General features: G+C 37.9%; 1 protein-coding gene across 2 annotated transcripts; it reads left to right on the top strand.

Annotated features, from left to right (window-relative positions):
- On the top strand, positions 1-19,311 carry SDHAF4 (succinate dehydrogenase complex assembly factor 4). 2 transcript variants are annotated; one of them, XM_045843387.1, is made up of 3 exons: positions 1-135; positions 18,587-18,739; positions 18,886-19,311. In XM_045843387.1, exons 1-3 carry the CDS (start codon positions 72-74, stop codon positions 18,993-18,995), a joined length of 327 nt encoding a protein of 108 aa, XP_045699343.1. In that variant the 5' UTR covers positions 1-71; the 3' UTR covers positions 18,996-19,311. The 2 variants fall into 2 exon arrangements, with proteins under 2 accessions (XP_045699343.1, XP_045699345.1); XM_045843389.1 differs by lacking the exon at positions 1-135 and adding an exon at positions 144-297.
- The last annotated feature ends 5,143 nt before the right edge of the window (positions 19,312-24,454 follow it).

Genomic DNA, 24,454 nt, shown 5'->3' on the forward strand with positions numbered 1-24,454 from the left:
AGAGCCCCTCCACTCCTGCAGTGCGGGCGGGACCACAGTGCAGGCTCCTTCCTGTTGCGGAACTAGGCGCTATGGCTGTATCCGGGCTCGCCGGGTTTCTGGGTCGAGCTCCGGCCACAGCTTGGAGAGCGGCAAGTAAGGCACTCGGCCCAGGAGTCAAGGTTGCGGGTTGGGTCCCGGCGCCACAAGAAAGACCTCGCGCGGAGAAAGCTGCATGTATCCCTGGGTATTAAGGGTGCATGGGGTCTCAGAGCTTCTCTTTGGTTCGGCTCGGCTACGGCGTCTTAGCTTCGACAGGTCCGGTACTCCCGGGACCTCAGGGGTGGAACTATAGCTCGAAGATCCCCACAGCCTTTCCAACCAGGATACCTGCTTCCTTCCGGGTCACTGCTCTTACCAGGAAGGGCAGCGAACGTTCCGGTTTGCGTATTTGGGAACTTGTAGAACGCACTACACTTTGATACTCATGGAAAAAAAAAAAACAAAGAAAAGGAAAAGTGGGCCCTTTGGGAATAGGAATCGTTCTTGTACTTATTTATTTACATGAAAAAGGAATTGTGTAGTTTACAGTATGAAAGAAATGGGAAAAATGCAGAAGTGGGCCAAAGGCAAGTAAGTATAATAAAAATTAGATGGCGCTAGGAATTGTTAAAGTATGGGTGTTTCTTAGTAAAAACCAATATTTTAATCCCTTTTTGGGGGAAAATATCAATATATTACAGGCTTAACCCACAGAGTATGCTAAGCATAGTTATAATTTAGGACATCTGGGAGAAGTTGTGTTGCGTACATGAAAACAGGATTATTGCTCATAGTAGTGAGCCCCAGATTTCTCTGCAGTTTATTTTCCTTTATGTGACAGTGGTGTCCAACCTTTTGGCATCTCAGCGCCACACTGGAAGAAGAGGAGTTGTCTTGGGCCACACATTAAATACATTGCGACAGGAAATCACAAAAATATCTCAATGTTTAAAGTAAATTTACGATTTTGTGGTGAGCCGCATTCAAAACCATATTGGGCTGCACACGGCACAAAGGCCGTAGGTTGGACACCCCTGAATTTTTCTTCTCAAACATATTATTTGTTAATTATAAAAAATTTAAATGGTCCAGAAATAAATAATATGGAAAGTGAAAGTCCCACATTATCCAAGCTCTAAGGTAGTAACTCTAAAATTTTGTTGTGTGTATATTCGACAACCCTTTTCACTTGTGCTAAAAACTTAAGAATGAAGTATTTGATACCAAAAAATTATACAACACAAGTGTAAGTTATGAAGCAAAGCTAACACTTAGAACCCATTCTTCAGTTTAAGAATATTTCCATTGCCAAGCAGCTAGCTCCCTGTGTGCTGCTTCCTGATTCAATTGTGTAACTTTGCATGTTGATCTTTATAGAAATGGTTCCATACAATTTGTATTTATTTTACTTCCTTTTTTCAACTAATGGTGTATTTTGAGATTCATCCACATTGATGTTTGAGGTTGATATTAGTTGTTCAAGTGTGAAAAACATATCTTCTTTTCTTCTCAGTGGACATTCAGGTAATTGTACAAACACCAGGTTTGGCTGCTACACATTTCTTATATGCCCTTGTGCAAGGAATGAAATTCCTGGAACATAGAGTATAGGGCTGTTCAATTTTATAATATGATGCCAGGTATAAAGCATTGTCTATTCTTTTTTTTTAAGATTTTATTTATTTTTAGAGAGGTAAAGGGAGGGGGAAAGAGACGGAGAGAAACATCATTGTGTGGTCACCTCTTTCGCAACCCTCACTGGGGACCTGGCCTGCACCCAGTCATGTGACCTGAATGGGAATCAAACCAGTGACCCTTTGGTTCTCAGGCTGGTGCTCAATCCACTGAGCCACACCAGTCAGGGCACATTGTCTATTCTTACTGGCTACTTCTACTAGCAGTATATGAGTTCCTGTTGCTTGAAATACTTGCCAACACTCAGTTTCATCAGAAAATTTAACTTTTGTGTGTCTGTAGGATATCGAAGTAGTATCTTACTGCAATTTTGCTTTCCTCTGGTTAGAGAAATTAAACATTTTTTTAAATATGACATTTTATCTTTTTTAAACATTTCTTGAATTACATACTTTCTCTTTTTTTTTAGATTTTATTTATTTATTTTTAGAGAGGGAAGGGAGGGAGACAGAGAGAGAGAGAGAGAGAGAAACATCAATGTGCGGTTGCTGGGGGTTATGGTCTGCAACCCAAGCATGTACCCTGGCTGGGAATCGAACCTGCGACACTTGAGTTCACAGCCCGCACTCAATCCACTGAGCTACGCCAGCCAGGATGAGAAATTAAACATCTTTTCAAAGATTTATTAGTTTTTTGTGAAATGTCTTTACTAATGGATTGTCTTATATTTTTACATATATTTGAATACTAATTTTTTAGCTATGTAAGTGGCAAATAGCTTGGTTTGTGGGTTATTTTTGTCACTCTTAGAGTGTTTTTTTAAAAACCACATAAGACAGTAGACAAAATATAAAAGAATGAATCTGCATGTATAATCACATACCTTCAAAAGTCTTGGTTCATAATTTTATGTTAATCTTGTCTTGATCCTTTTGTTTATCATCAGTGTCTTGTGATTATTTCTAATAGAGCCTTCTCTACCCTAAAGTCATAGAGAATTTTCTTCTAAAGGGTCTGTGGTTTTGCCTTTCATATTTAAACCTTTATTCTACCAAGAATTGATTTTTGTGGATGGTATGAGGCAGGAAACCAATTTCACTTTTTTTCTGTGACAGTAACTAAGTTCATGTATTGGACCTTTCCCTTACTGATGTAATGGCAGCTATCATAAATCAAGTGTACAGATACAGATATGGGTTTATTTTTTGGCTTTCTTTTCAGTTTCATTAGTCTGTCTATTCCTGTGCTGATACCACTTGCCTTTAATAACTGCACCTTTATAATTAATCTTGATACCTAATACGGTAAGTCCTCCCGTGTTGATTTTCAGAAGTGTCTTTGCTGTTCTTGGGTATCTGCTTTCCATATTAAATTCTTTCTAAAAATAAATAAATAAAGTTCCTGGTGGGATTTGATTAATACTGCTCAATATTTTTTCAGTTATTTTCTGATTGATGATTATGTATAGAGACACAATTGACTTATTTATTGATTTTGTATTCAGTAACCTACCCAAATTACTTTATTAATTTGCATAATTTGCAGATGGTAGACGTTATTAGGTAGACACTGATATTATTTGCAAATATCTAATTTTTCCTATTCCAATTTTATATTTTTCTTTTCTCTTGTTTTTCTGTCCTTGCTCAAATGGCCAGTACCATGTTGACTAAAATGAAGATAGCAGGCATACCTATCTCATTCATGATTTTAAAGGGAATGTGTTCATATTTAATTTTGAGAAATTTTACTTAAATTCATTTTTGAAATATGTGTGCCTTGTGTTTAGTGTGTGTTTGTGAGATAGATCATACATTAACTTTTTTCTTTTGTTTTTTGTTTATTTTCTTTTTTTTTTTTAGTTTGGGATCATTGAAAACATACTGGTCATTTCACATGTCAATTTGATTTCAAATTTGCTAGGGGTAAGAAAATTATCTCTTAACTCACTACATTTCTCTTATATTTGTGTTTACTTTTTCTTGTTTGTAATTTTTCAATTTGGTATATTTAGGGTGATTTTTCTTGATTAAGTTAACTAATGGTATATTTGTGTTGTTGTATTTTAAGTATATTTCATTGATTATGCTGTTACAGTAGTCCCAATTTTTTTCCCTTTGCCCCTCTCTGACCAGTACCCCTCTTCCCTCTAGTAACCCCTCCCACTTAATTCATGTCCATGGTTTGTGCATGTAAGTTTTTTGACTTCTCCCTTTCCTATACTACTTTTAACATCCCCCTGTCTATTTTGTTGCTACCAATTATGCTTCTTGACCCCTGTGCTATTTCCCGCTTTCTCCCCAATTCCCCTCCCAGCTGATAATCCTCCAAATGATTCCTATACCTATGATTCTGTTCTTGTTCTGGTTGTTTGCTTAGTATTTTTTTGTTTTTATTTTTTAGATTTAGTTGTTGATAGTTGTGAGTTTATTGTCATATTAATGTTCAAAGCTTTGATCTTTTTTAAATAAGTCCCTTTAACATATTATTTAATAATGGCTTGGTGATAATGAATTCTTTTAGCTTAACCATGTCTAGGAAGCACTTTATCCGCCCTTCCATTCTAAATGATAGCTTTGCTGGATGGAATAGTCTTGGTTATTGGTCCTTGCTTTTCATCACTTTGACTACTTCTTGTCAGCCCTTCTTGCCTGCAAAGTTTCTTTTGAGAAATCAGCCAACATTCTATGGGAACTCCTTTGTAAGTAACTCGCTGCTTTTCTCTTGATGCTTGTAAGGCCTATCTTTATCTTTACCACTTGGCATTTTGGTTATGATATGTCTTGGTGTGGTCCTCTTTGGGTCCAACTTGATTGGGAATCTCTGTGCTTCCTGGACTTGTATGTCTATTTCCTTCACCAAGTTAAGGAAGTTTTCTTTCATTATTTTTTCAAACAGATTTCCAATTTCTTGCTCTTTTTCTCCTCCTATGGCACCCCAATGATGCGAATGTTGGACCTCCTGAAGTTGTCCCCCAGGCTGCTTATATTACCTTCCTTTTTTTGGATACTTTTTTCTTCTTGTTGTTCTGATCGTTTTTTGTGCATGTGTGTTTTGGGGGTTTTTTGTGGGTTTTTTTTTTCTTCCTTATGTTCCAAATCATTGATTTGATTTTCAGCTTTAGCCACTCAACTGTTCCCTGTAAATTGTTCTTTATTTCAATTAGTGAATCCTTCATTTGGATTCTGATTGGCTCTTTTGTTATGCTACTGAGGTCCCTATTAAGTTCCTTGAGCATCCTTATAACCAGTGTTTTGAACTCTGGTAGGTTGTTTATCTCCATTTTGTTTAGTTCTTTTTCTGAAATTTTGACTGTTCTTTCATTTGGGCCATGTTGTTTGTTTCCTCGTTTTGGCAGCCTCCCTGTGTGTGTTTCTGTGTATTGACTCCATGGTCATGTGCCCTAAGGTAATAAGTGTTCTGTAGGGTCCAGTGGCACAACCTTCTCTATCACCCAGCCTGGGTATTTGAGGCATGCTCTTCATGTGGGCTAAGTACACCCTCCTCTTGTAGTTGAGCTTCAGTTGCTGTTGGCAGATCAATGGGGGGTTATTTACTCAGGCCAGTAAGCTGCAAGAATTGGCTGTAACCACATGTCACCAACCTCTGTCCTCCATGGAGGATCAACTGTGCAGGGGCAGGGGGCTGGTGCTCTGACATGGTCTATAGATGTCCACTGGGTACACTGGCCCTGGGGTTTCTCAGGTGGTGCAGGCCAAGGTCAGCCCCCACCTGTGTTTTGTCCAGGGCTGCCCTTCCTGAGCTATGAAGCAATCTGAGAAGGCTACTACTTGTGGTGCTGAGCTTGGAGATTCCCAGGTGAAGCTAAGCTGTGAATCTAGTCTGGCTGCTGTTAGTGCCCTGCCTGGAGCTCACTCAGGCCAGCTGTTGCTTGATTGATAGGATTTAGAAAGTTGTGAAACACGAGGCAAGGCCAGTCATTCACTCATATGGGAAAGCAGCTTGGGTGGGCCTGTAAGTTGGGTGGGGAGGAGTCTTTGGGATCTCCTAGGTGGATTAAACAGCATTAGCCAGGTTAATGGAATCTCAAATAGGGCACCAACCTGTCGGCTCCATGGCTTTGCAGGGGAAGGACTCAGAAAAGAGACAGTGGCCTCTGCTTGTCCTGATGCCAGACACTTCAGCCTCTTTCACTATGCCACTGGTGTCCTTAAAGCTGCTAGCCCAGTGCTGGAACCCAGAGGGAGGGAGGGAGTAGATGAGTGCCTGTGTGGGTTCTTTAAGAGAAATTGCTTGGGGCTCCAGAAGTTTCTTCCACCAACTCAATCCCCACTGGTTTTTGCAGCCAGAAGTTGTAGGGACTTATATTCCTGGCACTGGAACCCTGGGCCGGGGGACCTGGGGTAAAGCTGGGCCTTCTCCCTCCTGAAATATCCTTCCCGAGTTTTTATCTACTACACATGGGTGAGAGACTAGCCTGTTCCACACCTGCACCCTTCAAACATCTACTAGGATGGATGTGGTTTCTTTAATTCCGAAATTGTCAGACTTCCATTCAGCTCAATTTCTGATGGTTCTGAGTGTTGGTTGTTCTATATTTTAGTTGTAATTTTGATGTGGTTGTGTGAAGAGGTGAGCCATGTCTGCCTATGCTGCCATCTTGACCAGAAGCCTGTGTTACTGTATTTTTAATGAACAATTTATGTGGGTCCTTGTAAAACATACATTTTGTTTTATTATTTATATTACACTATTTCTCCTGGTTTTCATACATTGATTTTATATCATTTTTATTCAATTCATAATTGATATTTCTTGTTTAGAAATATGTCTTTAAATCTTTAAATGTAAGTCTTTAGCTATCATTAGCCAAACATTTGTTTGTCTTTTGCCAGAACCAGGAGTTTGGAGTTATTAGAATTCCATTGCATTTGTTATCTGTGTTTTGCAATTTGTGTTTTAGTTTTTCTCTTAATTTAGCAGCTTTTTCCCCCCTTAAATTCATTGGAGATTTGGGGGTTTTCTTTTACTATTAAACTAGCTTTTTCTTTCATTTTCATTAGAGAATGTGATTTTACTTTTCATAAACGTTGACATTTTCTGTTTGTCCTTACTCTTCAAAAGAATAATATATAGCTTTGTTTTCAAACTATATGGGTTTAAATTAATCTATTAGCTCAAACTTAGCATTATGATGATAGGGTTCTCATTTTATATATATATATATATATATATATATATATATATATATATATTCTGTCCTCACCTGAGCATATTTTTTTCATTGCTTTTAGAGAGAGAGGAAAGGAGAGAAGGAGAGGGAGATGGGGAGAGAGAGAGGTAGAGATAGAAAAACATCTGTTGGTTGCCTCCCTTTTGCTTCCTGACCAGGGATCAAACCTACAACCTAGGTATGTGCCCTGACTGGGAATGGAACCCACAACTTTTTAGCCTACAGGACAACACTCCAACCAGCTAAGCTACACTGGCCAGGGCTCTGTACTACATTTTTAATTATTTTGTCCAGTTTTCTGTTATCGCTTATATTTTACTCTATTTTCCCCCTTACAGTGTTTTCATTTTTATGTGATATTTTACAGTCAATATTCATGGTTATTATATTTTAGCACCCTTTTGTCTCATCCATTGTTTTTGCCTCTGCTGTCTTTTCTTTCCATGCATTCATCATATATTTGGCCAAACTTTTAAATTCAAAATCCACTTTGTGTTATATATGTACATAGTATTCTAAATACAGTGGTACCTCAGTACTCATTGTCAGTTTGTTCCAGAACTTGGGACAAGTGCCGAAATAATGAGTACCGAATGAAGCATTTTCTCTTTGTGGGGCAGTGTCATGACTCATACAAGTTGTAGCAGGTGTGACAAGTCCAGAGCAAGTGCTGAAACAGTTTTTCCTTGTCAAAATCCAATGACTACAGTGTTTGACAAGTTCTGAAACTGATGAGTACCGAGGTATGACTGTATTATTATTCTGCTTTTAAATTTAACTGGGTGCATTTATTCCTATGTACATTTATTTATATGAGCTTTATAATCTACTTGTGGTTTTAAAATTATGTTCATTCCCTTTTTATTGAACTTACTGGGGGGACTCTGGTTAACAAAATTACACAGGTTTCAGGTACACAGTTCTACACCATATCTGTACACTGTGTGTGTGTTCACCACCCCAAGTCAGGTCTCCCTCCATCACCATTTATCTACCCTATAGTCTCCTCCACCACCCCCAACTCCCTCCCCTGGCAGTCACCACATTGTCATTCCCGTCCATGAGTTCTTTCTCTTTTTTTTCTTTTTTACCCAATTCTTCCACTCCCCCGATCCAACCTCTGCCTCCACAGCTGTCAGCCTGCTCTCTATGAGCCTGTCTATATTCTACTTGTTAATTTTGTTCATTAGATTCCACATATGAGTGAAATCATGTGGTATTTTTCTTTCTCTTATTTCATTTGGCATAATGTTCTCCAGGTTCAACCATGCTATTGCAAAGGGTAAGATTTCCTTTTTTTATGGCTGAGTAGTATTCAATTGTGTAAGTATACCATACCTATTTAATCTGTTCATCTACTGATGGACACTTGGGCTGCTTCCAAATCTTGGCTTTTATAAGTGACACAGTGAATGTAGGGGTCCATATATTCTTTTGAAATAGTATTTTGGGTGTCTTTGGATCAGTTCTCAGAACAGGAATCGTTGGATCAAAAGGCAGTTGCATTTTTAATTTTTTGAGGTATCTTCATACTGTTTTCTACAATGGCCGGACCAGTCTGCATTCCCACTAGCAGGTCACTAGGGTTCCCTTTTCTCCATATCCTCACCAGCACTTGCTGTTTGTTGATTTGATGATAGCCATTCTGACAAGTGTGAGGTGGGATTTCATTGTGGTTTTCATTTGCATTTCTCTGATGATTAATGACTGAGCATTTTTTCTTATGTTTGTAGATCTGTATGTCCTCTTTAGAGAAGGGTCTTTTCAGGCCTTTGCCCATTTTTTAAAATTTCTTCTATGAATATGGCTTTACTGGGCTCTGCTTGGACTTGTGGAGGAGGGGAGGGGAGTTGGTGATCTCACTCTCCCCCTCCCCCACTTCCACCAATGTCTGTGGAAATCACTGTATTGTTTTAAGACTCCTGGCTACTTCTACCCAGCTTTGCTGTGTTGTGAAGGGAGATGCCTTTTCCTGGAGGGAAACTGCTGCTGCCCCTCATATGGTCCAGGCTACAATGTGAGGGCTGCTGCCTGATTCCTCTTCCACTACCAGGATGCTGGGCCTTGCAGTATGCACCAAGCTGGGTCTGCGGTCATTGTTCCTGTCCTTTCCCCCTGCCCTACTTGTTCCAAATTGCCTACCTTCAAATGTCCTGATGCATGGATCTTTCAGGCATTCTTTTTTGTTGAGTAGGGGAGTCCTTCACTGAGTTACAGTTGTTCAACCTGTTGTAAATTTTAGGGGATAAACCAGTGATTTTAAACCAGTGTGCCACAAGAGTTTTTAAAATATGTGGTACCTGACTCTTTATTCAGGGGTGCTGACCTCTTTTTCCTTAAATTGTCAAATATAAAAAAAAAGGACAACAGCCAACACAATGGCTGTCCAGTGTGAATAAATAAAAATTGTACCTATTTTTTGTCAGGTCAGCAAACGTATATTTTTTGGTGTGCCACAGAATTTTAGTAATTAGTTTACTTTGTGCCATGAGATGAAAAAGGTAAAAAAACTCTGGGATAAACAGTGGAGTCTTCTCACTTTGCCATGATGCTGATGTCACTCTCCCTTGTCTTCTCTTTGAGGGGAGATTTTTAATTACTGGTTTCCTTTCTGTAATGGTTATTGTAGTTATCAGGGTATCTTATCTCTTCTTAAGTCAGTTTTGAAAAATTAATTTTTCTAAAAAGTTTTTCATTTTCTATACTTACAATATGCAGACAAAGTTGCTGCATTTTTTTAAAATTTGTGCTCTCTATATAGTTATGTACTCTCTTTAGTTTATTTTGCCTTCTCTTGTTTTTTTTTATTAGTTTTCTCAAAAATTTAACAGTAGTTTTAATCTTTTTGTTTGCTTGTTTAGTCTTTTAAGAGAGCCAACTATTGCTTCTACTGACCCTCTCAGTTTTATTTTCTTCTCCAACTATAATTATTTTCTTTCCACTTTCTGTGGATCCATCTTAAAAAACAACAAAATAGAATGGTGCATCTCACATGTCTTGGTCAGTTTGGGCTATAATAACAAATTACCATAGACTGGATTACTTGAAAATGAAAACATCAAACATTTATTGCTCACAATTCTGGATGCTGGGAAGCCGAAGATCAAGGTGCCAGTACAACTAGTCCTTGGTGAGAGCCTGCTTCTTGGTTTGCAGATGGCTGTCTGCTCATTGGATCCTCATGTGGCGGAGAGTGGAAAGCCACAGCAGGCTCTTATTTCTCTTCTTGTAAGGGTACTAATTCCACCAATGAGGTCTCCACCCTTATGACCTAATTACCTCTCAAAGGCCCTACCTCCTAATACTATCATATTAGGGATTAGAATTTCAACATATGAATATGGGGGTTGGGAGGACACAAACCTTGAGTCCATAATGTTGGTCTTTTTGAAAAGAAAAAAGAAAAAAAAACAACGCAGGGTGCTTTTCATAGAGTGTCCATATGGCTGGATTATATGGTGGTGGTGTGTGTGTGTGTGTTTAGTCTAACAGTCTATGCCTTTTAACTAGAGAGTTCAGTCCATTTACAATTATAATTACTGATAGAATTTGCTTTACTTCTATCATTTTTTACACCTTCCATTTCTTGTACTTTGTTTGAATTACACATTCTCTTCTGTTTTTTTTTCCCTCTGCTGGTTACCTGAAATACCTTGTCCTTTACTGGTTACCTTTAAAATCTAAATGCATACTTAAGGAAGTCTAATGTTAATTATTCTTTACCCTCCTCCTCCTAAAAAGTACAAAGCTTAAAAAGTGCTTTATATTAATTCACCCTCTATCTTTACTGTTAGGCTATTTAGCGCACATGCACCAGTCCTTGTGTATATGTTGGGTTGGGACTGTGGTTTTCATAATCCCACAAATCAGTGTTATTATTACTGTTTTATACCATCAATGTATAAAGCTTTTATTTTCTGTTTATTCTTATCTTACACTTCTGAGATTGCTTTCTTTTTTAAAGTATATTTTATGATTATGCTATTATAATTTTCCTAATTTTTCTTCCCCTTTATCCCCCTTCTGCCCTGAACCCTACCACCTTAGTTCATGTCCATGGGTTATACATATAAGTTCTTTGGCTTCAGCATTTCCTGTACTGTTCTTAGCCTCTCCCTGTCTATTTTATGCCTACCAATTATGCTTCTTATTCCCTGTACCTTTCCTCCCCCCCATTTTCCCCTCCCCCACCCCACTGAAAACCCTCCATGTAATTTCCATTTCTCTGGTTCTGTTCTTGTTCTAGTTGTTTGCTTAGTTTTTGTTTTTGCTTTTTAGGTTCAGGTGTTTATAGTTAAGAGTTTGTTGTCATTTTACTGTTCATAGTTGATCTTCTATTTTGTAGATGAGTCCTTTTAATATTTTATATAATAATGGCTTGGTGATGATGAACTCCTTTAATTTTACCTTATCTAGGAAGCACTTTATCTGCAATTCCACCCTAAATGGTAGTTTTGCTGGATAGAGTAATCTTAGATGTAGGTCCTTGACTTTTATGATTTCAAATACTTCTTTCTAACCCCTTCTTGCCTGTAAAGTTTCTTTTGAGAAATCAGGTAATAGTTTTATGGGCACTCCTCTGTAGGTAACTCTCCTTTCCTCTTGCTGCTTTTAAGATTCTCTCTTTATCTTTAATCTCAGGTATCTTAATTATGATGTGCCTTGGTACATTCCTCCTTGGGTCCAATTTCTTTGGGACTCTCTGGGCTTCCTGGACTTTCTGGAAATCTATTTCCTTTGCCAGATTGGGGAATTTTTTCTTCCTTATTTGTTCAAATAAGTTTTCAATTTCTTGCTCTTCTCCTTCTGTCACCCCTATGATTCCGATGTTAGAGTGCTTAAAGTTGTCCCATAGGCTCCTAAGCCTCTCCTCATTTTTTTGAATTTGGTTTTTTATTCTCTTCCGGTTGGATTTTTCTTTTCTTCTTTTTCTTCCAAATAGTTGATTTGAGTACCGGTTTCCTTCCCTTCACTATTGGTTCCCTGTATATTTTGCTTTATTTCATTTTGGGTAGCCTCATTTCTTTGTTCATTTTGCAACCAAGCTCCACCATTTCTGTGAGCATCCTGATTACCAGTGTTTTGAACTCTGTATCCTAGGTTGTCTGTCTCCTTGTCACTTAGCTCTTTTCTGGGGTTTTGATCTGTTCTCTCAATTGGGCCATATTTCTTTTTCTTGACACACCTGTTATATAAGGGGGTGGAGCCTTAGGTATTCACCAGGGAGGGGCAACTCTCTAGGTTGCATTTGGCTCTGTGGGGGAGGAAACAATGCCACTCCTTTGCTCCGCTCTAGCCCCACTTTCCAACAGAGTCTCCTGTGAGACTGCGAGTTTCTCTGGCTGTCGCAACTCTTGCAGTATTTTACAGCTAGAGGTTTTGAGTCTTTAGTTTCCTGTTCAGCCAGCCCCACCTCACCCGCTGGTCTGCCACCTTGCCATGGGTCCTCTCTGTTCAGCTGGCTCTCGTCTCCTGTCTCCACCCCTCCTACCAGCCTGGGTGAATGTTTCTATAACTCCTTGGTTGTCAGAGTTCCATGCAGTTTAGTTTTCTGGCACTTCTGGTGGTTTATTGTTTTTAATTTGGTTGTTATTCTTCTGGTTGTGTGAGGAGGCAAAGCATTTCTACCTATACCTCCATCTTGGTTGGAAGTCCTTGAGATTGCTTTCTTAAAGTACATTATTTAGAAGTTCCTTTGGTGACAATTTTTTGTAATAAAGGTTTCATTGCTTTTTATATATGTTTTATTTTTAATCTGAAGATTTGGTTTATTTTCTTTCTCTTTTGTTCTTATTTATTTTTAGAGAAGGGGGAAGGGAGGGAGAAAGAGGAAGAGAAACATCAATGTGTGGTTACCTCTCACACACCCCTTACTTGGGACCTAGCCTGCAACCCAGGCATGTACCCTGACTGGGAATTGAACCAGTGACCCTTTGGTTTGCAGGCCAGCACTCAGTCCACTGAGCCACACCAGTCAGGTTCTTTTGTTCTGGATAGGTGGTTTAAATGGGTATATCATTTTCTTACAGCTCTATCTTCTGACTTCTGTTATCACTATTGTGAAGTCATCTAATTTTTGTTCCTTTATTAATAATCCATCTTTTATCAGGCTGCTTTTATAGAGCTTCCTTTGATATTGGGGTTATTCTTTTTACTTTGAGTGTAAATGTGGATTTTTTTGTTTTTGTTTCACATGCTGTTCTTTGTACTTTCTACACAACAAGATGCCTGTTTGTTGAACCTCTTCTGGTCTTTTCATTATCACCTTCTGGAACTATCATTGAACAAACATTTGTTAGACCTTCTTATTTTATTCTTCACATGATTTAACTTTTTTTTAAAGATTTTATTTATTTATTTTAGAGGGGAAGGATGTGAGAAAGAGAGGGAGAGAAACATCAATGTGTGGTTGCCCCTGCATGCCCCCTACCAGGGACCTGGCCTGCAACCCAGGCATGTTCCCGGACTGGGAATAGAACCAGCAACCCTTTGGTTCACAGGCCGGCATTCAATCCACTGAGCCACGCTAGCCAGGACTAACTTCTTTATTATTTTAATTTCTTTGTCTTTATACTTTTTCTGTATAATTTCTTGAGAACTTTATTGGAGATTACTAATTCTCTTTTCAGTAGTATCTATCCTGCTATTTAACCCTTTTACTGCACTTCAAATTTAAATCATTATATTTCTAAATTCTGTGTTTTTAAAAAGTCAGCCTAGTCATTTTTCTCAGTCCTGTACTTACTTCTCCTTTTTAGCACCTTTTTTTATTTCTTTTAACACATTAAGTATTTTACATTCTGGTTTTCGTATTTCAGTATGTAAAGTCTTCATTGTCTGGCCCTATTCTCTTGTTTGATGATTCTGCTAACTCTTGTTTGTGATGGCTGGTTACCTTGAATGTTTTCCTAGGATTCTGTGAGACTTGCATGAGAAATGTATTGAGAAAGTATTTCTTCTCAGATAATTTGCTCCTGTCTTTGCCACATGTGTGGGAGCACTTCAGCTGTAGACTCAGGTTTCCTTTGCAGTGAGGTGCTCCTCTTGGGGGTTTTCAGACCATGCGGATAGTGTGTAATTAAGCATAAACACCGGTGTGGTCAGCCAGTGCCCTCAAAATATCAAGAGGGGCTTTTTTTCTTACATCTCCACTCAGCACCAACATTAAGATGGGCATTTTTCCTTCAATAACTGTTTTCCTCCTTAACTGGAGGTTTTCTTTTAGCTCCTGGCTCTTTGGACCAGCAGCATGAGCATCACCTGGGAGCTCGTTAAAACACAACATTTCAGGTTCCACCCAGACCCACACAGAATCTACATTTTAACAGGATCCCCCTGGTTATGTGCACATTTAAAAATCTCGCAACTCACTTTCTTTTCTCAGAGCATGAGCCTCCTTGAGTCCTGGCCTCTAATATGTTTTGTTTTGCTCAGGCTCCCTGCTGTTCTAGAAGTTCTATACCCCAAGCTCTAGATCAGAAAAAGACACAGAATATCTAACAATTTAAGTGTGTGTTTCCCTCACTGGACTTCTTTTTTTATTATTGTTACTCACTTTCTTAAATGTTCTTCCTCTGATTTAGAAGTATTTTGTGTGTTTTCTTGACTTTTCAAAGTGTTTTAGAGCTCTACAGTTTTGGCATCTCTAATTTATCAAATTTCCAGAAACAGAAGTTCCGCAAAGTAGTTGTTTCTTTTTCTTTGTTTTTTAATGATGCTTAACTCTTTTTTGCTTTGCTTTTATGATTTCTTCTATTATCAGATCATCTATTAGTAATGTATATTTTTAACACAATTCTAAGTAGGCATTAAGTAAGACCAAATCCCCCCCTTGAAGAAGACAAAATGGACTTTATGATGGTGATTTTCTTCTCAAAAGATGGGTTTTGTTTTAAGCTCATCAGCTATTTCTCAGGTAGAGGAGGTCAGAGGTTTGCTGATGGCCAAAATGTAATACTAACATTAATATAGCTATTGTTGCTTAGTACCTACTATTTGAGAGGCAGAATCCATAGATGTGTGGCTCTTGAGCTCACCTTCTCCTTTCTGCTAATCCTTATCATCTGAGAGACCCTTCTTTCTCCTTATCTGCCCTTGAAGCTGCTTGCACGTGCCTCACTGTCACCATCCCAGCCAGGCTGCTGTGTATGGATTTGTTTCCAAAGATATAAAGCTTACAGGTGCCAAGGAGCACAGTGTGCCCTGTCTGGTACTCTGGTACTCTGCACAAATGAGAGGAGTTGTCTTTCATGTTCTGTCACACTGTTACCTGACTACAAAAATAGCTCTGTTTATGCTCCCAGAGTCTCAGGAGTCCCTTGAGAAAACTGCTTTTTCAGCTTTTCCTTCTAGGCCTTCTTTCTGTAAAGTTCCTTCAGAAGTGCCCAAAGCCAGACTGATGGACCAGCTTCTCAAACTTATACTTTGCTGCTCTTCTGTCTTCCCCCGGAATACACTCATGTTCCTGTTCTTTACCAAAAACCTCATGCATATTGACTTCTGTGTCCTACAATTAGACTCAAGATATTAACGCACTAAATGTGTGCACATATAGACATACACAGTGTGTCAATTCTCTGAACTACCCTTCAAAGTATGTAGAAATACCCCAGTTTACAAATGGGAAAGCAGATTCAATGAAATACAGTAACATTCTCAGGTTCACATTACTCGTAAGTAGTGCGGTTGGCATTGGAACCCATGTGTGACTCTTGTGCCCTTAGTCTGCAAGTGTTTTACTTTTCCATTGTGTTCAGGAGAGGGCCAAGCTGCTTTGACAGGTCATCCAGGGATGCACATTCTTTTCACTTTTTGCTCTGCCATTTTTGTAGGATGGTGCCAAGAGTCAGCCAATATGCACTAGTCAAGTTTTGCTAGTTACTTAAAAGCTGTGTATCTTCTGATTGATTGAACATATGTTCTGATGGGCAGTGTCTATAGCATATCATTGTTAAATATTTTAAGTATCACCCTGAATGGGTTTTGTCCTCTTCTGTGTAGCTGAAGCTGGGTCACTGTTATGTCCTCATCGCAACTCAAGGGAATGGCAAAAGAAATCCAGGGCAGTTAGCTTGTTGCAAATTGAGGCAATCTAAAATTTGCACACATGACTTTCAGTCTCATTCTAATGGTCACACTTGGACACATGGCTGCTTGCCCATAGGGGAGGCTAGAAAATGTGATCTAAATGTGTGGTCAGTTTAATAGCAAGGGGGATGAGTGGGGGTCCTAGAACTAAATGGGAGAAGGGAAAAGTGGCTGTTTGGGATATGCAGCAGTCTCTATCACCTCTATCTAATGTCACTTTTTCAGAAAATGATTTTGTTTATGGTGAACAGAATTACTGTAAAAATAAAGACAGTTGTGTATCTGCCTTGTCAGATTATTGAGAGGCTTAGATAAGGTGCCATCTTTTCAGTTGCTAGCACAGTGCCTGACGCATATAGGCATCTAACACATCTGTTACTTTTATTATAGTTAGTATATTTGCATCATTTAAGAGGTAACATTTTTAGCCTCAGCTTTTGTCTACCTTATAATTGGTAGCCAGGGATATATTTTGTTCTACTTTTTTGAATTTTGCATAAATGCGTAGGAATTTTCACAGATTTGGAACATACCCAAATTTATTTTTACACTGATTACTATTTCACACTTTCAATGAAGAGATTTTTTTTTAAAATTGCAATAACAACCAAACCTAAAACGAGGTGCTGACTTTATTGCATTGAGCCTGAGCCTCTGCTCAGTGGCTCTGATCGAGTGGCTACTTGTATCTATTAAATACTTGCTGGTTTTTAGGCCTCTGAGTTTTAATGTACAATAAAACAATTAGTAACCAAATGCAGAGATGACTTATTAGCCAAAGTGGATGTAAAGTCTGTCCACATTTAGAATCTAATATGTAATTGTTAAAATTCTCCTTTCTGTATATCTGTGTTGTTACTGAGCTGTGATGACTTAGCAATCTTTCTTGCTTGCTGTACTAATTAGTAATATACTTATTTTTTAAAAGATGTTATTTATTTTTTAGAGAGAGGGGAAGGGAGGGAGAAAGAGAGGGAGAGAAATATCAATGTGTGGTTGTCCCTCACATGCCCCCAACTAGGGACCTGGCCCGCAACCCAGGCATGTGCAGTAACTGGGAATCGAACCGCGACCCTTTAGTTCACAGGCCGGTGCTCAATCCACCGAGCTACACCAGCCAGGGGTAATATACTTATTGATGAATATTTAGATGTCAGGTGATTGGCAGAAGTTTTCGTTGTGGAGATTGTATGAACTTGTTAAATTGGGGTATAAGATCAAATTATGAAGAACCCTGTATTTCAGATAATGTGACTAATTGGTTTAAAAATTCTTTTTTTTTAATTCTATTATTTAGACTAAGAAAGTCCTTCAGTCTATAAACAATTGTGCATAGTTTATAATCACCAACATTTTGAATATATTTTCTAAAAAATCATCCACAATAAACTAAGATGAAATTATTATATGAAATATAGTGACATGATCAGAAACTCAGATTTGTATGTTTTTCATTTAATTTCCAAATAAAAACAAATGCTGCCTTATAAGACATTATTGCAGGTTTTTCTCTTTAGCCTTTTAGTATGTTTAACTACATATTCTTATGTGAGATAAGGAAAAGAAAATATGCCTTAGATAGTGAAGTGGAGTTGGAAGACAAAATAGTCTGTACTCCAAATAAATACATAAAATTTTTAATGGATGAGTGTATTTATTTTAATATGTACAGAAATTTTTCTTGGTTCACAGAATTTTTCTCAGCAAATTAGTATCATAAATATGAAGTATTTTGGGTGGGCTGGGATGGGGGAAAGGCAGAAAACTGTACTTGAACAACAATTAAAATAAAATTTTTTTTAAATGAAGTATTTTATATCAGTGAGCATTTGTATGGAAGGAAACTATATTAATTCTGAAGATCATTATCATGGCCTTATTAAAACATTAGTAAATAAATTAAAAATGCATTTGCCTGATAAAATTTTTTTTAAATTTTAGTCGGCAGGAATAGTGGACCATCATTAGGATTTACCTATAAGAATACTAAATACAGCCCTGGATGGTGTGGCTCAGTGAATTGAGTACTAACCTGGGAACCAAAAGGTCACAGTTCAATTCCTAATCAGGGCACATGCTTGCGTTGCAGGCCAGGTCCCTGGTTGGGGGTGCACAAGAGGCAACCACACATTGATTGTTTTCCCTCCCTTCCCCTCTGTCTAAAAATAAATAAATAAAATCTCTTCATTCCTCCCTTCCCCTCTGTCTAAAAACAAATAAAATCTTTAAACAAACAAACAAAAAACACTAAATACAGTCTCTTGTGACTTTTAGAGATTTAAATACTAAATATTGTCATTGAAAAATTCATACTAAATTATTCATAATCTGGGTTTCTGGCATTTTTGGCATGGCTTCAGACAGGAATCAGTATTTAATATATGTATGTACAATTTTGATAGTGGTTAACTAGAGTATTTCAAAACTCTTCTCTTCAAACCGATAACATTGGTTGCCTGCAAGGAAAGGAAATGGCTGTCTGGAAGATATATGGACAGAGGGAAGAAGTTTCACTCTATGTCCTTTTGTACTTTTTTGAACTTTGAAAGATATGAATGTATGCAATAAAAATAAATTAAATAAAGTTATTAAATTTTAAAAACAGAATCAATGACCAGCTCCTATTTTTCCACTACCCCACTCTACTAGGATCCCCCCTTCTGTGTCATTCTTTGAGGAAAACAAGTGCTTCTCAAGGAGGAAAATCTGAACCTACCAAACAACCCCTTAAGAAGCCAAAGTTACCAGAAGGTCGTTTTGATGCACCAGAAGATACCTATTTAGAAAAAGAACCACTAACAAGTAAGTACGGTAAAGCTGCTCACATTTCAAGGCTCTATGGTAACCCTCTTAGTACTCTCTAGCCTCCTGTGTACCTCTGTATCTTCAAAATGGACCATAATGCTTTTCCTGTCTCTACTGACTGCTTTGTCTACCTCTTTCTTTAGAGTTTCCAGATGATGTTAATCCTGTTACCAAAGAAAAAGGTGGACCCAGGGGCCCAGAACCTACCCGATATGGAGATTGGGAACGAAAAGGACGCTGTATTGATTTTTAAGCCACATATTCTTTAACTTCAGTATCTTTTTCTGAATACACACATCTTAACTTATTTCTGACTATTTTATTTCTGTATATCCTTTAATCTAATTTTTATAATGTGTTTAAAAGTATATGATGGATTTGGGAGAAAATATGCTGCTCTAAATGAGGAAAGGGAAAATACTTCTGCATTTGCACATTAATTTTAATGTAAAGGTATTGGGGTTATAAGTGACGATTAGAACTGTAAACTTCTTTCATCATGTTTTAGTATAAATTAATCAGTTGCTCATAAAATACAAATGTAAATAAAGCAACTTTTTAAAAATGTATTGCCTTGTGCTAGGTAAGATTGTCTTTTTAAATGCGAGTTAAGTAGTACACTATATTTCAGAAGACCACAGTAACAGAAACTCTTTAGCTTGGAGCCAGATTACTTGGGCACAAATCCTTGCTCTACTACTTACTAGCTATGTGACCTTGAGTGAGTTATTTAACTTCTCTGTGCTACAGTATCCTTAAGTGTAAGTTGGAGATAATACTAGTTCTACCTCACACTGCAGTTGAGAAGATTTAATGAATAAATACCTGTAAACTACTTAGCACAGGTATTTAGTACATAGCACATATCTCTTAGTAAGTGTTAGCTATTCTTAAATCACCATTGTATTTTTCCAAGTCTCTAGGCTTCTGGGCTAACAGGTTAAGAAATCAAAATTTGAAATACTTCAGTTGAAATTGTTTTATATAACTATAATATTTAAAAGCCATTCATTGGTTGGAAAATTAGTGATTATTTGTATAGGTGAACTGAGCTGAAATAGACAGTTTGTGAAACAAAATTCAGGTACTGAGGGCAAATATGAGGAAAGCAGAGCATAGAACGGACTGGCTTAGTCAGTTTTGTTTTGTTTTTAATTACTTTATTGTTGTTCAATTACAAGTGTATGCATTTCCCCCCCACTCTTTGCCCCCACCCGCTTAGTCAGTTTTGATAACTCAGTAGTTCCTACCTCTGTGGACTTCGGGTAACTAACTGGGTCAGGAAAGTCAAGTCCAGTTTACAGATGTGGAATGAAGGGAAGATGAGAGCTATTGCACCTCCTTTAAGGTATTTTTCACTCTCCTGTGGCCTCATTCAGCTAGAGAGATCGGGCCGTTAGCTCTCAGGCTACACTTAAATTTGGAAGAAAGGGTTTCCAAAGCCTACAGAAGACAGGATGCAGTGGCTGATAATTGTGTGATATGAATTATAAGTTTAATGAGAAGATTGGAGGGAGACTTGTTTAAGAAGATAAACTTTTTTTTAAAGATTTTATTTATTTATTTTTAGAGAGGGAAGGGAGGGGGAGGGAGAGAGAGAGAGAGAGAGAGAGAGAGAGAGAGAGAGAGAGAGAGAGAGAGAGAGAGAGAAACATCAATGTGCTGTTGCTGGGGGTTATGGCCCTCAACCCAGGCATGTACCCTGGCTGGGAATCAAACCTGTGACATTTTGGTTCGCATCCCACGCTCAATCCACTGAGCTATGCCAGCCAGGGCTGAAAATAAACTTTTTTAAAAGTGTATTTGCCCCAGAAACTAACTACTATGGTAATTTGCACGGTTCATTCCATCTTTATACAATTCTCTCTCTTAGTGAACATTTGTTCTCTAATCTCAGTTACTGGGTATGCTGCTAAGCAATAACCACATTCATATAAATTATGCTATAATTAACCTTCTATTAGCCCAAATTAGTTAAGGCTTTTACTGAGTTAACATTTCAGAAATACTGTGTTAAATTACATTGTATTGCCTAGTTTTGCTTGGATTTCACACTAATCATCATGACATGTGACAGAAAAGACAATTTATATACTTCAAAAACATAATAGATGTAACTGAAGTGTTGTATTAATATAATAGAATTCTTAATCTCTGTTAATAGTAAGATGATTCATGGCAGCATCAAATATATAAGTAAAATTTGGTGACGTGAAAACATTTATGGTTTCTGTGACCACCAAACATTAACAGAAAAGCCTGAAGACTTACAAAAGGCGATCTGGTAGCAATGGAAATGCATCCTTCAAATCCACAGCTATGGGAAGTAGAATTGGCTGAGAACCCCAGCTGCTGCCCCGTTGGATCCACTACTGTGTATTTGCTGAGGTCGTGCTTCCTTCTTGGTCTTTCTAGCTGATAAATGAATGAGTATGGAGGGACTACAATGAATGAACATGATGGCCAACACCCCTGATAAGTGACTTTGGTCCAAGGACTCCACATTCACCTCCCCAGAACGTTCTTGGGACTGTGCTGTTGTCTGAGACTCTTCCTACCCAACCCAGTCCTGCCCTCTGCCCTTCACAGGTGTTAAACTCTGCCTACTCCTTCCCTTTATAATTCACAAGGATTCCCAGTAAATCTTTTTCTCTTTTAATCCCATTTCAGCATTTGTTTCTTAGAAAAGCTCATACTAATTTGGGTAAGTTTAAAAGAACAATTTACAGATTTTTCAGAAGATGTGATAAAACAGAGCCGTTGTCATTCTAGCATAGAGCCTGGTTGGTTTGATTTACACATGGGAACAGTTCCAAAAGACAGCTGGAAAAAACCAAATGGAGTGCAAGTGCCTCTCCTTCACCCCAAACAAACCAAAGGAGACTTTCCAGGTTTGATGAGGCTATTATCACTTTCTGGGTTTTTAATACTAAAGACCTGGTATTTACCTTTTTAAATCTAAACTGACTCTGTAAGATACTTACTAATCAAGTTAAATATTTATATTGTGATTGGACTGACCAAGAAGAAGATACGGAGCAAGCAAAGTGATATAATTAAAATTCCTGAACATAATAAAGATTCCTCAAGCCAAGAAGAGCAGTTTTGGTGGGCACCCCTCTGCACAAACACTGGAACTAAAGCTGTCTCTGACTTCCCTAAGCTATGACTGGCTACTGTGAATGAAGTACAAATATTGTACAATTCATGAATAGGAGGATGTATGAATATTAAGAAATATTTATGACTAATAAGTATTCAGTATCAGTTCTGTGTCCTCTGGGTACTTTGTTTTAAGTTTTCCTCAAGATTTTTTTTTTTAGATTTTTATTTATTTTTAGAGAGACAGGGAGGGAGGAAGAGGGAGCCAGACATCAGTGTGTGGTTGCCTTTCTCATGCCCCACACTGGGGACCTGGTCCGCAAGGCAGGCAGGTGCCCTTCCTCAAGATCTTTCATTTGTAGAAATAGATGCCTCTTTCTGACATTCCTTTAGACTCTTGGCCTTGGTTCTAACGTGTGCTGCTTTTTGCATCTCCCTCTCCTTTTTCTTCTTTTGGGGGCAATGCCATATATTGTACCTAAACCAGCTTCTCTCTTACACTCACCCAAACCTCAGTGGAGAATTAAAAATAGAGCCTTCTCTATTTAGGGTTTTTAGATAAAGCTGATGGGATGTATGTCAGTGGCTATTAACATTTCCACCTTAGGGTCCTTTTATACTTAAATATATTAAAAATTTTTTTGAGGCCCCTAAATTGTTTAGGACACCAAAGAACTTCTGCTTATGTTATGTCTATTGATATTCACTGTATTATGAATGCAAACTGAGCAGTCTTTAAAATATTTAATTCATTTTAAAATAACCCAAATAGTAAATCATTACATACTAACATGAGATAACATTCTTTTGAAAAATAACTGAAATTTTCCAAAACAAAAAGCAATTAAGAAGAGTGCAGTGCTCTTTTAATGTCTAACTTAACAGAAGGCAGCAGTGTTCTCATATCACCTTCTGCATTCAATCTGTTGTGATAATATTTTGATCAATGTATAATCAAGAAAAGCTGGCTTCACACAGATATGTAGTTGAAAAGGGAGGATCTTGCAGACCACTTGAAAGGGTCTCAGAGATCCCAGGGTCCTTGAACCACACACTTCCAAGAATTGCTGAGCTAATTTAAGTAGGAGGGAAGGTACTAAATAGACTCTTGGGAAAGGCTAGCAGAACAGGCTGAGTCTCCAGGACCCAGTTTCAGACCCACACAAGAGCCCTGGCTGGAGAAGGAAGCTGCTGCCTGAAATCAGTGAACTGTACCTTTGCAGGCAGCAACCTGCAGCCATCACCACCAGCCCCAGAACCTGTTGACTGCTGCTGCTTGCAGGCAGAATGAAGTCTCAGTAGCTCCCTTTCCTGTCACCTAAATCACTTCTGCATCATTGTCATATGTTGATATATTTGATTGGTGGACCCTAAAGTCAGATGTCTGCATCCTAGTGGAGGCTGAGAATTATACTTCTACAGAATTCTCAAGACAGTGTTTAAAAGATTCTGGATAAACACAAGTATTATTTATTCACTACCATCATCTAGGAAAACTACTAGTTGAGAATCTTACTGGGGCACATGGAAATATAAATTATATAAATATAGAACTGTACAAATAAGGCTTAAATAATCCCTGAAACATATTAGACGTCTATTCCTGCTCACTTGAAGAATGTTTCCATAAAGATTGGGCATTTGAGCCTATATTTTTTCTTATAGTTTTATCAAATTTATTGGGGTGATATTGGTTCATAGGGCCATACAGGTTTCAGTTGTACAATTCTACAGTATATCATCTCTATATTACATTGCCCACTACCCAAAGTCAGATCATCTGTCACCATATAATTGACCTATAATTTATTTTTATGCTTTTCATATAGCCTTGGTTAATGAATATGAAGATTAGTTATATGAAAGTTGCTTAAAATTCTCTTAACATCCTATGTTCTTTAAGATATGGTTTAGGTATATTTAGCCTGTGTATTTCTAGCGTAGTCTTAGCAAGTGGAGTCCTGTCTGAAGCCTTGAAACTGCGAGAACTCCTGATTAGCTGTGGCTGGTAAAACGGAGTCATGGACAGATTTGGAAGGGCGTTGTTGACGCAGGTGTGAGGAGATCAAAATCAAATGAGCTTTCAAAAGCAACTTAGAACATTGGAAGCTGAAAACACCTACAAGGAAAAAACTAGGAAAATGTCTTTGCAGGATTGTTTTTAAGTAGCTCCTTCAGAAAAATCTGGGTTTATAAACTGAAAAGTTATAGACTGGGGAGTATAACCATTATCTTAAAAATTGTATATTCTTTAGCACAGGAGGTCACTATATTCAGACTATTTACACCTTTAAAGGTATATAAAATTTGAATTGATTTGCCAGAAGAGCTTCATATTTTGCCTCATTCCTAAGTCAAAGACTCAGGTAGGTCCCTTATTTTTGGAAAGGGTACACAAGCTTTTGTTTGGGTAGTTGTTCTCTCTTTTTCATGCTGCTGGTCAGAAATGTCAGGACTTCTGAGTGGATTGTCTCACATCAAATCTGACCCCTTGATTTTATGAGTCACAGCCCTCTACCATCATCCATGCCTACACAGCCAATGTTTCAATCTGGCAAAACAACCACATTTTTTTGTTTCATAGCTTCACATAGGTTAATGCTAACTAGA

Source organism: Phyllostomus hastatus, unplaced genomic scaffold (genome assembly GCF_019186645.2).
Source record: "Phyllostomus hastatus isolate PE091 unplaced genomic scaffold, TTU_PhHast_1.1 phas_contig_40, whole genome shotgun sequence".
Taxonomy (NCBI): domain Eukaryota; kingdom Metazoa; phylum Chordata; class Mammalia; order Chiroptera; family Phyllostomidae; genus Phyllostomus; species Phyllostomus hastatus.

Bases quoted from the DNA above. Each gene is read 5' to 3' on its own strand.
- SDHAF4 (XM_045843387.1), top strand. From the start codon at position 72: ATGGCTGTATCCGGGCTCGCCGGGTTTCTGGGTCGAGCTCCGGCCACA. The intron at 136-18,586 runs GTAAGGCACTCG...CCACTCTACTAG, and splicing joins CACAGCTTGGAGAGCGGCAA to GATCCCCCCTTCTGTGTCAT. The intron at 18,740-18,885 runs GTAAGTACGGTA...CTCTTTCTTTAG, and splicing joins AGAAAAAGAACCACTAACAA to AGTTTCCAGATGATGTTAAT.